General features: G+C 35.0%; 1 protein-coding gene across 14 annotated transcripts in view; it reads right to left on the reverse strand.

Annotated features, from left to right (window-relative positions):
- Positions 1-13,699, reverse strand: part of PPP1R12A (protein phosphatase 1 regulatory subunit 12A) — a 157,080-nt gene that overhangs the window by 49,316 nt on the left and 94,065 nt on the right. For all 14 annotated transcript variants that reach the window (XM_053226530.1, XM_053226531.1, XM_027071183.2 and 11 more), the window contains 3 exons: positions 13,487-13,575; positions 13,176-13,333; positions 7,748-7,869 (listed from right to left, as the gene is read on the reverse strand). In XM_053226530.1, coding sequence (XP_053082505.1) covers positions 7,748-7,869; positions 13,176-13,333; positions 13,487-13,575 — 369 coding nt within the window. The remainder of the gene's footprint in view (positions 1-7,747; positions 7,870-13,175; positions 13,334-13,486; positions 13,576-13,699) is intronic.

The raw sequence follows: 13,699 nt of genomic DNA on the forward strand, positions 1-13,699 counted from the left end.
AAGTAATAAGTGATGTTATCTTCCACTTAGAATATTTAATTCAGTATATTTTTAGTATCATAGCCTTAAACTTACTTTTTGATTTTACCACCAAATATTAATTTTAACATTTCAACTAAAAACTATTCTTTTGTACAAATATTTCATTTTCAAGGTTTCCAAGAGCCCTAAAAATGAAACATTTGTTGTCTTTAACTAGTTCATTTCATGAACTTCACTGTTTAAATATTTAACCACAGTTAAGAACAGATGGGTGAATATAGCAACTAACTAGTTGCTATAAGCATAGGATATGGGTAATTAAAAAAAAAAAAGAAAAAACACTTTCTTCCATATTTATTGCCAACGTTTGATATAATTAGCATTTCAGAGTGCTTGCTTGTTTAAGCACCCAGAATGTCAGAGGGCTACTTCATAGACAAAACTATTATGATGGTAAGATATCTCTGGTACTTCTAGTAAGTAATTCCTATCAATAAGTTCATAAATAGCCTCATGATATACAGTGCACTGAGGCATTCCAGGGATGCCAGAATAAAATCACAAGGGCGCTGTGGTATACTTTCAAGTTTTGAGAGAAAGCACAGTGACATCTGTTGGACACGGCACAAATTGCCACTGTTAACTTACTTGCACTTAACTATTTAATAAATGAAACAAATACTTCTTTCGGCCAAGTGGCACTGTGAAAAAAATTAACAAAACATTAAGGATTCCACCGGATCTCTGTAACATTTTTTTTTTAATTTTTTTTTTCAACGTTTATTTATTTTTGGGACAGAGAGAGACAGAGCATGAATGGGGGAGGGTCAGAGAGAGAGGGAGACACAGAATCGGAAACAGGCTCCAGGCTCTGAGCCATCAGCCCAGAGCCCGACGCGGGGCTCGAACTCACGGACCGCGAGATCGTGACCTGGGTGAAGTCGGACGCTTAACCGACTGCGCCACCCAGGCGCCCCATGTAACATTTTATAAAACAATACAGACACTGAGATGACCAGTTTTTGATTTCTGCATCTAAACTCATAGGGACCATCCAAGAATAGAGATTGGCCAACTTTTCTGTAAAGGACCAGACTGTGAATTTTAGGCTTTGCAGACCACAGAGTCACTGTTGTAACTATTCATCCACAGTATTGTACAAAAGTAACCACAGGTAATACATGAGAATAAATGTGGCTGTGTTTCTAATAAAACTTATTTAGATATACTGAAATTTAAGTTTGGGTTACAAAAAATTCTTTTGATTTTTCCCCTCCAACCATTTAAAAATATTAAAACCTTGGGGTGCCTCGGTGGCTCAGTCGGTTAAGCATCCGACTTTGGCTCAGGTCATGATCTCACAGCTTGTGAGTTCAAGCCCTGCGTTAGGCTCTGTGCTGACAGCTCAGAGCCTAGAGCCTAGAGCCTAGAGCCTGGAGCCTGCTTCGGATTCTGTGTCTCCCTCACTCTCTCTGCCCCTCCCCCACTTGCTCTGTCTCTGTCTCTCTCTCTCAAAAATAAGTAAAAACAGGGGCGCCTGGGTGGCTCAGTCGGTTAAGCGTACGACTTCAGCTCAAGTCACGAAATCGCAGTCCGTGAGTTCGAGCCCCGCATCGGGCTCTGGGCTGATGGCTCAGAGCCTGGAGCCTGCTTCCCATTCTGTGTCTCCCTCTCTCTCTGTCCCTCCCCCATTCATATTCTGTCTCTCTCTGTCTCAAAAATAAATAAACGTTAAAAAAATTAAAAAAAAATAAGTAAAAACATTTAGAAAAATTTTTTAAATATATATTAAAACCAGGGGTGCCTGGGTGGCTCAGTTAGTTAAGTAGCCGACTCTTGATTTCGGCTCAGGTCAAGATCTCACAGTTCCCGAGTTTGAGCCCCGCATCGAACTCTGCACTGACAGCGCAGATCCTGCTTGGGATTCTCTCTCTCCCTCCCTCTCTGCCCCTCCCCTGCTTGCACTCCGTCTCTCAAAATAAATTAAAAAAATATTAAAACCATTCTAACTTGTACAAAAACAAGTAATAGGCCAGTTTCACCCGACTACGGTTTGCTAATCCCTGCCTTGGAACGTCCCCAAAACTGGAAACAAAGTTACGCCTCCATGATAAAATAGATAACGTAACATTTACTGAGTGTTACAAGAGAAGCTAACATTTAACAGATGTTTACTCCCGCCAGTCCCTAAACTAAGTGCTTCACAGGAGTTATCTCGTTTAATCCTTACAACCACCCACTGAAATACTATTAATACTGCTATTTTAGAGTTGAGAAAAATGAAGCAGTATTAGCAATTTAAAATGGACTTTTCTTGCACTGTAATGACTGGTCTACCCCCATTCTGCCTAGTGTGAATTTGGATTTATTGGTTTATGTGTTTAAAAGTACCTTTCAATTTTACTTGGTCTGTAAATGAGTATCTCTGAAATATTCAACTATACCTATTCCCTGAAACTCTTCTTTTGGCTTTTGTAAGAGGACACTGTTTTGACTTTCTTACTCTTTTGCCCACCCTCCTTCTTGGCCTTGTTGCTTTTGTCAGCACAGTCCTGCAACACAAGCATTTCAAGAGCCTGTTCTCAGATCTCTCATCTTCTCTTTCTACTTTCTTCTGAGGGCTGGGAACAGGGTCTTTTCTACTTCCTCAAGCTCAATATGAACTGTGCTCAGCTTATTTTCAAATTTATTATTTCTAGTTGAGTCTTATTCCTGAATTCCCAGTCCTAAATTTCTAATTACCTGGAGAATGGACCATCTAGAACTACAACTGGAACCTGAAACTCAACATACTTAAAACCAAACACCTATATTTCCAAACTGGCTCTCCCTCAGTTCCCTAATTCTGTTAGTAGCACCAATAAATTTCTTCAATTCCCTGTTTGAAACTTCATAGCCATGTTAGACTTCTTCTCTGTCATCGTCCTTCATTTATAAATTAGCTGCCAAGTCTCTGAAACTCCTCTCCTTCTGAGGAGAAACTCTTCTCCTTCTAAGAACTGCTACTTCTCTAGTTTATTTTTTTTTTATCATCTTGGGCAACTTCAATGATTTTCTAATACATCGTCTTTCAATTAGTCTCTCACCTTCAAATACACCTGTACGTTGCTACCAAAATTATATTCTATAAAGAATAATTCTTTCATGGCCTTGTTTAAACATCTTCTGATTCTCTACTATCCATCAAACTAAAAATGTTACCAGAGAAATGAAGACATTCCACAATTTGGCTTTACTATTCCTGTTTTACTTTGTATATGTACTCTAGATATCAAACTAAACAATTTATTTTCCTGCAAAAGATTCTACATTGTCCCTACTTTGTTCACATTGTTTCTTTTTTTCCTTTCAGCAAACTGTACAAACTCTCCTGCTAGTTGAAATACTACTTACTCATTCAAGATCTCAAATGTTCTAATTTTATTACCTCAAATCAAATATGATCTCTTTCATTTTTAAACCATCATTCTGTATTTGTACACTTCTACTGGCATACTGCAATATACCACAGTATACAGTAGTTTTTTATTAAATTATTATTATACTTAATAATTGGATTCAATTAACCAAAGCATTTAATTCCAAGAAAATTCTGAATTTTTACCATCTAGTAAAGTAAATATAGTTTACCCTATCAGAATTTATGTGCATACAACAAAGTAGGCAATCTTTTTCTGAGATCCCAAACAATATTTATTTTTTGTTTTTTATTTTATTTACTTTGAGAGAGAGAGAGAGAGAGCAAGCAGGGAGAAGGAGGGCGGGGGAGAGAGACAGAGAAAGAGAGAGAGAGGGAGCAAGCAGGGAGGAGGGCGGGGGAGAGAGACAGAGAGAGAGAAAATCTCAAGCAGGCTCCATACTCAGCACGGAGCCCGATATAGGGCTCAAACTCATGAACCATGAGATCACGACCTGAGCCGAAATTAACAATTGGATGCTTAACTGACCAAGACACACATAGGAGCCCCAACCTAAAATATTTATTTTGACAAAAGAGGGGTATATAAAATTACTGTTACAATTTTAAAGATTAGAGATGCTTGAGTGGCTCAGTTGGTTGAGCATCTGACTTTGGCTCAGGTCAGGATCTCACAGTTCATAGGTTTGGGCCCACACTGGGCTCACTGCTGTCAGTTCTGAGCCTGCTTTGGATCCTGCTCCCTTCCCTCTATATCCCTCCCCCACTCACACTCTCTCTCAAAAATAAAAATACTAAACAATTTTTTAAAGATTACTTATTTTTAAAAATAATCTCTACACCTATCATGGGGTTTGAATTCATGAACCCAAGATTGAGTCACATGCTCTCCCAACTGAGCCAGCCAGGCACCCCTACTGTTAAAATTTTAAATCATAAAACCAAACTGATGGTATTATAGAAAACATCTCCACAAATCATAAGCCTGATCTTACTGCTACAGAAATATTCTTTAATTTTAGCTGAAGAGTTAAGAACTTAAGGGAAAATCATTTAAGGCGAATACATCTATGTTTCTCTGTAGCTGCCACCCTGAGTTGTTAGAAAATATAAGTGATATTTAATACTGCTTTAGAGCTTCTGTTTTGTGATCTATTGCTTACCATGAGTGTATGAGTGTGTATTTATATATAGTTTATGCAATGGTGGAGAAAACACAACTTAGCATACCTCTGTGCAAATATCAAAAGCAGAGTAGTGAGTGAGAATCTAAAAATAGAATTCTTAACTGCAAAATCTTTTAAAATGCATTTACAGATTAACAATTCATCTAAGACAATTCATCTGTTAGGTCTCTAAGTTACAAGAAAATTCCTGAAACTAACTTAGAAACATTAAAATGCTGAATTAACATTACAAAGTATCACTGAACAAAATTAAAGGCTTTAAAAAGTCATACAAAATAAATAAGATTGCTCCATCCATTAAAATAATACTTCAAATTTTCTGTATACCACAACTTTGTTGATTTGAATAAAATTTGGCTACAAAACCCTTAAGGTTTTAAGACTGAAACAATATAATCTTCCAAGTAAGTTATGATGCTTGAAATTGTGAATAAAGTGGAGTTTCTAAATATGCAAATCACAGAAAATCAGAAGTAATTCTGAACAAGGATTTTTATAGCAAAGAGGTTAATCTAACAGATAGTAAGAGCAATTAAGTTATTAAATTTGGGGCTATGCTTGAGAAAAATATAGTTGATTGAAAGAAGTCCACTGTAATTGTTTGACTATAGCAGGAAAGAGACTGCTTAGCTAAATACTCAAAAGAATGAGAGCCAGTTTTTCTTGGCCACATATTTCAGAGGGATGGAGCTTCTTGCGAACTTCTGATAATCCTATAGTTTTAACAGATAATAAATCAAAAATGCTAAAGTTTGGTAATCACTGAAGAAGTATAGAAGAACTCTAGAATTAAATAAAGTTTAGTTAAAGCAGCCTATGTTGACTCCAGTTATACCATGATAATCATCTTGAAAATTCTGCAGAGAGATTGCCCCTGAAAAATTTCATTTTTAAGCATATATAATTATGATCTTATGAACATGAGTTCTACCTAACTTCAAGAAGCCCTCAGCTCTGGAATACAGAAGGTAAGATAAATCATTCATATAGTTTCCTGATATTCAAACTGTACCACTGAAATCCATGCATTTCTACTACTATGAACCCACAATACCAATTTCCTTAGGAAGAGTTTTAGAAGAGGATCATTACTAGCGGTATGGATTTTCTCTAGTTTATTATTCTAAAGGGTTCACATTTTGATCACTTGAAGCCAAATCCAAAATTAGCAATACTGACAACATAATAGAAACACTATGGGAATTTAAAATCAAACCCACCCAAACCAAATAATGTCAGATAAGCAACAAAATAAGAAGTCCAAAGGCACAGACATGACAGTTAAATACAATGTACAATCCCTCAGTGGACCCTTGATTTCAAGAAAAAACAAACAGAAAAACATTAGTAGGAGGACAACTGAAAAAATCTTCACTATGGTTTGTATATAATGATCACAGATCAGAGTATTATATCAAAGTTAAATATCTTAAACAGTTTGTATATAATGGTTTGTATATAATGGTTTGTATATAACGATCACAGATCAGAGTATTATATCAAAGTTAAATATCTTAAATAGGATCATTTTAGTATGGGAATGAAGGATAATGCTTTTGTATTTAGGAGATACATATTCAAGTATTTAGGGGTAAAGTGTTATATTGATTGCACTCAATTCTTAAATGTTTCCACAAAAAAGTGTGTGTATGTGTGTGCATATGTGTGTGCGTGTGTATGTAAACAGAGAGGGAAATGAATACGCTCATTAAAGACAAGTAAGGGTTGGTGGGGAGAAGCCTTTAAAAAGAGAGAGCAGTGGTAAAAAAAAAACCAAAAACAAACAAACAAAAAAAACCTCACAAAATAAAACAAAACCTGTAATCTTTAATTTGGGTCAAATGAAGTACAGGTTCTGGAGTAGCAGGGAAAAGCAAAATCTTTAAAAATATCAACAAACTAGTTGGAAAGCACTGTTTGGTGGAGAAAAGGAAGCAAAAGGACAGAGCCCACGTGGAGAACAGAATAAAGGAGAAGAGGAAGAAATGAAACTAACATTGTGGGAGTACTCTGTCACTAGCCAGGCTCTCTCTCAACCAACACTTACAATGCTAACTTACTCTTTTGTTTTTGTTTTGTCTTTCTTTCCCCTGACAGATAAGAAGACAGTACCTTGCTTAAGGTCCTTACAATTAATAAAGGGAGAGAGGGGTTCAGGTGTGGATCTCTGCTTTGTCTGACATCAGAGATCATGCTCTTATGGCATACCATACTTGCAAATCTAGTGCTTTGTAGAGTTAGAAAATCTAGATTCCATGTAAGAAACACAACAGATGAGGGGCACCTGGGTGGCTCAGTTGGTTGAGCATCTGACTTGGCTCAGGGCATGATCTTGAGGTTCGAGAGTTTGAGCCCCACATTGGGCTCTGTGCTGATAGCTCAGAGCCTGGAGCCTGCTGCAGATTCTGTGTCTCCCTCTCTCTCTGTCCCTCCCCTGCTTGTGCTCTCTCAAAAAGGAATAAACATAAAAAAAAAAAAAATTAAAAAAAAAAAGAAAGAAACACAAGATGAACAAGGGGAAGGGAAGGAAAACTAAGATAAAAACAGAGGGAGGCAAACAAACCATAAGAAACTCTTAACTACAAAGAACAAACTGAGGGTTGTTGGAGGGGAGGTAGGTGCGGGGTGGGGGGGTGGTGGGCTAAATCGATGATGGGCATTAAGGAGGGCACTTGTTGGTATGCACATACGGAAGTGATGAATCACTGGGTTCTATTCCTGAAACCAATACTGTACTGAATGTAAACTTGAATTTAAATAAAAACAAAACTAAACAAAAAAGAAAATCTAGATTCTAGCTCTGTCCTTGACTTGTGGTAGTATTTTTTGTGCTTAACTCACACACATGTGAAATTAACAAAATGTACCTTTACTTATCAACAGGGATAAAGGATACAAAACCCATGTTTCTCAAAAATTCAGTACAAATAAAAAATACAAAGCCATTAGTGTTTATGTGCAAACTAATACTTTAAAAATTATATTAAAAAAAAGAATGTAATATGGTTCAAAGAAAATCTCAAGTCAAATTAAAAAGGAAAAATACATTCTTGTTCTAAACTTTACTTTTGGAATAAAGTATACAAATTTAAGAATTGTCTTAATGCTTTAGTACTTAAACAGAATAGATGTATTTTTAGCAAACAAAAATTTGGCTTACCTTTTTAATAGGTGACGTAGGTGTGGCCTGACCAGATGACACAGGTGTTGTAACAGCTACAGGAGCTGCTTGTGTACTAGATGTATTGGCATTAGTTACAGAAGCCATAGGTTTTGTCTTATCTATCACAAAAACACAAAAAAACATGGAGTCAAGAGTTGGTATGGACTACTTCAATGTCTAGATAAACAGTATTTTATATTCATTTTTGCTTAAGGTTTTGATAATTCAAGTCTTTTACCATTTTTATCCCTTTTAACAAGTGAATTTTTCAAGGAGTTCCTAGAAATGCCTCAATATGTATGCTGAAATACATAACAGAACATGATGACAAACAACAAAGCTTCTAAGAATAAAAAGCAAGAACGGAATCTGACTTTTGTACTTTTAACACTAAAAATATAAAAAAAAAAATTAAGTTGAATGCATGAATACAGTGTAAGTATAAAGATTAAGTACATAAAATATTAAGTGTAAGTAAAAAGATTACAAGAGCTATGCAATTTTTCTAATACATCTACAATTTACCTTGCTTATTTAAAACTCATAGTTCCTCTTTATTCCAAGAAATTTAAAAACTGCTTTTTGTCAATAATCAGCTTATTTTCCTGTCAAATAGTATGCGTAAGTGTCATAAGGAGCATGCCTGCTCACCACTAAAAAGTCTACACTTAAATGAGAATATCAGTTGAATTAAGATTTAAATGTCTTTTCACAATGTATTGAGACAATTTCTAATTAACAATGAATTACTTAGAAAAAGATTTTTGAAAATTTAATGAAAATCAATCTGATGCTAGAAAAAATTCAGACTGTATTTGAAAAATTTACCTATAAATTTAAATCTATAAATTAACAGTAATTTATAAATGGGGCAGAAAGGTTTACTTTTCAAATGGTCAAAGATCATTTATCTAGCTTTAAAGTATTTCTTTAGTTTCAAAATGGGGGAGGACAGGTGGTATTCTACACTTTTGGGAAGAAGTATAGTACATACTTTAAAACCCTAAGAGATACTCATTTTCATTATACCTCTCTTCCTCCTTTAGGTCACTTTTCCAAAATAATTTTCTACCTTATCATTATTTTATGCTGTTACACTTTATAAGTAGACAATATTAAAATATTCTTATCTTTAGGGCAAGTATAAACTCACTAAATAGTTCTGATTTGCATTGATTCATTCAATTCTATTTGTGACTAAGAAAATATCCACAAGAGGTTAATAGGGTGAAAGCATCATATCTCAAACTATACCAAAGGACAAGACTAAAGTGACACATTTAAAAATCACTAAAGTCTTAGCTTTTTGAATAAAGTGAATGAGCTAAACTCAGTCTCATAAACTTTATTCTCAATGCTAAACAATATCTCTTTATTCAACAGAAGCCAAGCCTATTCGGCATAGTTAAGTACAAATCATGCATAATCTATTAGACCATCATCCTGGAAAACAGTCCACCTAACAGGAGAGTAACTCAACAAATATTTATCAAATGTTTCCATATTTCAAGTGCTAGGTACTGGGTCCTTAAGTTACTGTCCTACGTACTGGGGATATATCAGGTGATGAAAAAACCAAGTATCTTAACTGCATACAGCTTACAGTCTAGTAGGAAGAATAAATAATAAACAAGATAAAAATTCAATGATTTTTTTTCTCCTTTTTTCTTTTGGTTTAAAAATTTGCTTTCCGATTAGTTAAATCTACACATGAAAGTTAAAATGTATATACATGTATGTAAACATTTAGCCTTCGTCTAAGAATAATAATGAAACAAACCTCAAGTGCCCACCATCCAACTTAATATTATTAATATTGTTAAAGTCCTTCTATAATTTGATTTCATTGAAGAATAAAAGTGTCAAGTTCTAGAGGAAAACAAAGCAACCAACCTGAAAGCAAAAATATGCTTCCCTCCTCATTCCCTCAACTACCTCTAAAATTTATAAATCATTTGGAAGGAAATTAAACTTTTGGTTGAGTTCCTAATTTCAGCTGATTTATGAGGAAAATAACACTCATAAAAAACAAACTCAGTAAATAATTTATGAAAGAAAATTCAGCAAAATAGTTATTTTACATCAAATAGTTTCTCAAGGAAATAACCTTACAAAAAAGTAGAAAAAGAAATAGTTTAGAAATTGTCAAATCAAGCTGTAGCTCTACAGGGAAATGACTGCTTTCTGAAGCTTGCCAAATAAAGTATGATAAAACCTTGTTGATATTAAAAGAGTGAGACAGAGCAAACCATACAGCATTTACAAGGATTAATTCTTGAGATAGAGTCAAATTTTCCTGGCACAACCAACCACTAGCAACAGGAAGAACAAAATTATGATAATACAATACTTCAGAGGGATATTTAAAGTTAGTTCAGTGAGAAACTGAGCAGAGAGTGATTGGTATGCTTAAACTCCAAACGTAGAATACAATGCAATTTGATGGCAATTAGTTCTATTTATAGTTACAAAATAGTACAGTTTAAAGAACTATCCGGATCATCTGGTCTAATTCTTATTTTACAAGAAAGAAAATTTCAACCAAAAGAGGTCAGACTTGCTTGTTAATGGCAAGACTGGCCTAAATCTGAAGTCTTGTTTGTTTTAAATAGTTCCCCAATGTCCAACATGGAACAGTAAATTGTATAGAAGGGGCCAATTAAGAATGCATTAGATAACAAAACCGCAGAAATTCCTGTGAGATGCTTGGATTCTTGAATTCTACCATGTAAGTACTAATAGACCTCACACATTACTTAAAAGATCTGCGTGCTAGTTCTAGTTTTCTTGTGCATATGTACATATACTTAGTTTTGTAATGATGAATTTTACTACATTGGGGGCCAAAGCAGATCTCAAAGGGGGTAGATTAACCGTATAAAAATAACTTTAAAACTTGTGAAATATCTGAGTGAATTTAAATATCAATGCTGTCATTTCATTTCCTAGTTTTCATAAAATAAGGGAAACAGAACAAATTTAACTGAAATGGTATTAAGTAAGCATTTATATTGATCATATTTAAACTAGTAGAGTTGAATTTTATAAAATTATTATGCAAAGCTAGCATTTATTATGAAGCACTCTTATAGAGTATCCATATAAAGTATTATTTTCCTATTTTTATGGAGAAATCTAAGATTAAATAAGTTAACCACAAATACAATTACACTCATGAATCAGCCTGTGTTCTTAAACACTGTGCATGCCCATTCTCACATAATTTACTTTTATAATTAGAAACATTTTAATTAGCAGGTTATAAAAATGAATTATAATACTCAGTGATTACCTGTTGCTTTAGTTTCCAATTTTACCCAGACTGTCACCAAGGCAAAAGATATGCTGACTCACCTGACCAGCCATATGACAGCAATAAATTTAAAAATTATATACCTGGGGAATAGAATCTAGCCATTTATATAACTAAAAAACTCTTTGTGTATTACCAAAAAATAATTTTCCTGTAGGATTAGTAAATTTCCAAAAAAAAAAAGGAATTTAAAACAAACAAATGGAGCACCTGTATGGCTCAGTTGGTTAAGTGTCTGACTTCAGCTCAGGTCATGATTTCTCGATTTGTGAGTTTGAGCCCCTCGTCAGGATCTGTGCTGACAACTTGGAACCTGCTTCAGATTCTGTTATTTCCCTTTCTCTCTGCCCCTCCCCTGATTGCATTTTGTGTGTGTGTGTGTGTCTCTCTCTCTCTCTCTCAAAAATAAACATTAAAAATAACTAAATAAATAAGACACACACACTACCTGGCGACAAAGCTGGCCTTTATCTGCTTAGCAACATTTTGGTTTTTTGTTTTTTAATTTTTTTAGTGTTTATTTTTTTCAGAGAGAGAGACAGAGACGGAGACGGAGAGACAGAGCACAAGCAGAGGAGGTGCAGAGAGAGAGGGAGGCACAGAATCTGAAGCAGGCTCCAGGCTTTGAGCTGTCAGCACAGAGCTGGATGCAGGGCTCGAACCCACAGACTGGGAGATCATGACCTGAGCCAGTCAGCAGCTTAACCGACTGAGCCACCCAGGTGCCCTGCAACATTTTGCTTTTAATGAGACAAAGGTAATCAGTATCTTCTTTGACATGTGTTTATTTAGTAAACTTTAGCTTCCCACATTTTCTCAGAGGAAATATTTTGCTCAGTGAGTAAAAATAAAATGATCTAAAACTGTTATTTTGTCTAGAGGAAATATAAGGAACCCAAGAAATTTTAGGGCTTTAATTTGTATTTACCGATGATGACCATTAGGTCCTGATAATGATAATTCTTCCTGTTTTTTTTTTTTAAACGTTTATTTATTATTGAGAGACAGAGAGAGACAGAGCATGAGCATGAGCATGGAGGGGCAGAGAGGGGGGAGACACAGACTCTGAAGCAGGTTCCAGGCTCTGAGCTGCAAGCACAGAGCCTGACGCGGGGCTCGAACTCACCAACCGCAACATCATGACCTGAGCCGAAGTTGGACGCTTAACCAACTAAGCCACCCACGCGCCCCGATAATTTTTTCTTTGACCAAAACATCTTAATGGAAATGGAGTATTTTGTGTGTGATAAATTTACAGGTTAAAACGGCAGGTTATACAACTCAAGTATGGCAATACTGGAATTTCATGGTGCTCAGAAGATTTGAGTGATTAGCTGATGCAGAATAAGTTATTATTTATTATGCAGAGTAAGTTATTATTTATTATTATAAAAGCATCCGGTAATTACTTCTGAATGTGTCAGTGTGTAAAAATAGACTGGAAGATAAAATGAAAATACTGAAGATAGTGACTGACTTTGGAAAGAAAGGAAAGGGAAGTAGATTAGGGCTCCTGGTTAAAGACAACTGTAACTTTTTAAATTTTATTAAAAGAAAAATTTGAAGCAAATATAACAGTCAATAGCTGTTCATTCTTGGTAGTTGGAATATGAAGGTATACTTTCCTGTATCTTCAAAATTTCTCTAAACAAAGCAAATCTCCCCACATCCCATAGGAAACTATCTTGATTCAGTCTCAGCTTTCTAAAACTTTACTCTTGTTTAGGGAATGTTTGGGAAGATATCAGGACCAGCTCTCTGGACCTTTGGGCCTCAGAAAAGTATCAGGAGCATTAGTTAATTGTTGGGAACCCATTTACACCCTACCTGCACCATCCTAAGGAAATCTTCACCTTCTTCAAATCTAAAAATACAGGTCAGCAAAAAAACAAAACAAAACATAGAGGCGAATAAGGGCCTCCAGGTCATTAGACAATAAATTCACAACCATACTCAAGTTTTTAACACTCCCTGAAAGGTAATTTACTGGCTTCTCAGGTATCTGAACAAGTAGCAAGTCCATCAGAAAAGCTACAAAATTAAAGCCTGATCTTACCTTACTTTACAGTGCATCAAAATTCATGGACAATCCAGTTATGCTTCAAATTTTACCTGTTTCAGCTTCTGATTCTGAGTCGTCCTCCTCATCTTCTTCACTAGAGCAGCTAGACTCATCTTTCTTTCCTTCTTCTTCATCATCAACTTTTTCTTGTTCCAAAGATTCAATACGGGATGCATTTTTCTCTGGCTCAATAATCAATGTCTCTTTGCTGTGCAAAGAAAATAGCTTTCAAATGAGTATAAACACAAAAAGCCAAATACGTTAATTTTTCTCAGATCCACAAAGTCTAATAATCACGTTCATGGCCATGATGCCAATTCATTCATGACATTAACAAAAGTGACTTTAATATTTTACTTACTTTTTAAAGGTCTTCTGTGACTGATTATTGTCCATATTGGCTGTTGATTCAATTAATGGAGATTTCTTCTCCCGTTTTTCACTATGGAGCTTTATAAAAGTTATGCAAAGGAAAATAAGAATAGTATTAAAATAGTATTAATGAGTAAAATACAGAATTTAAAATAAAGTAGTTTTTCAAACATGAAACAAACCCAAAACAAATAAAAGATTT

This window comes from Acinonyx jubatus, chromosome B4, assembly GCF_027475565.1.
Source record: "Acinonyx jubatus isolate Ajub_Pintada_27869175 chromosome B4, VMU_Ajub_asm_v1.0, whole genome shotgun sequence".
Classification (NCBI taxonomy): Eukaryota; Metazoa; Chordata; class Mammalia; order Carnivora; family Felidae; genus Acinonyx; species Acinonyx jubatus.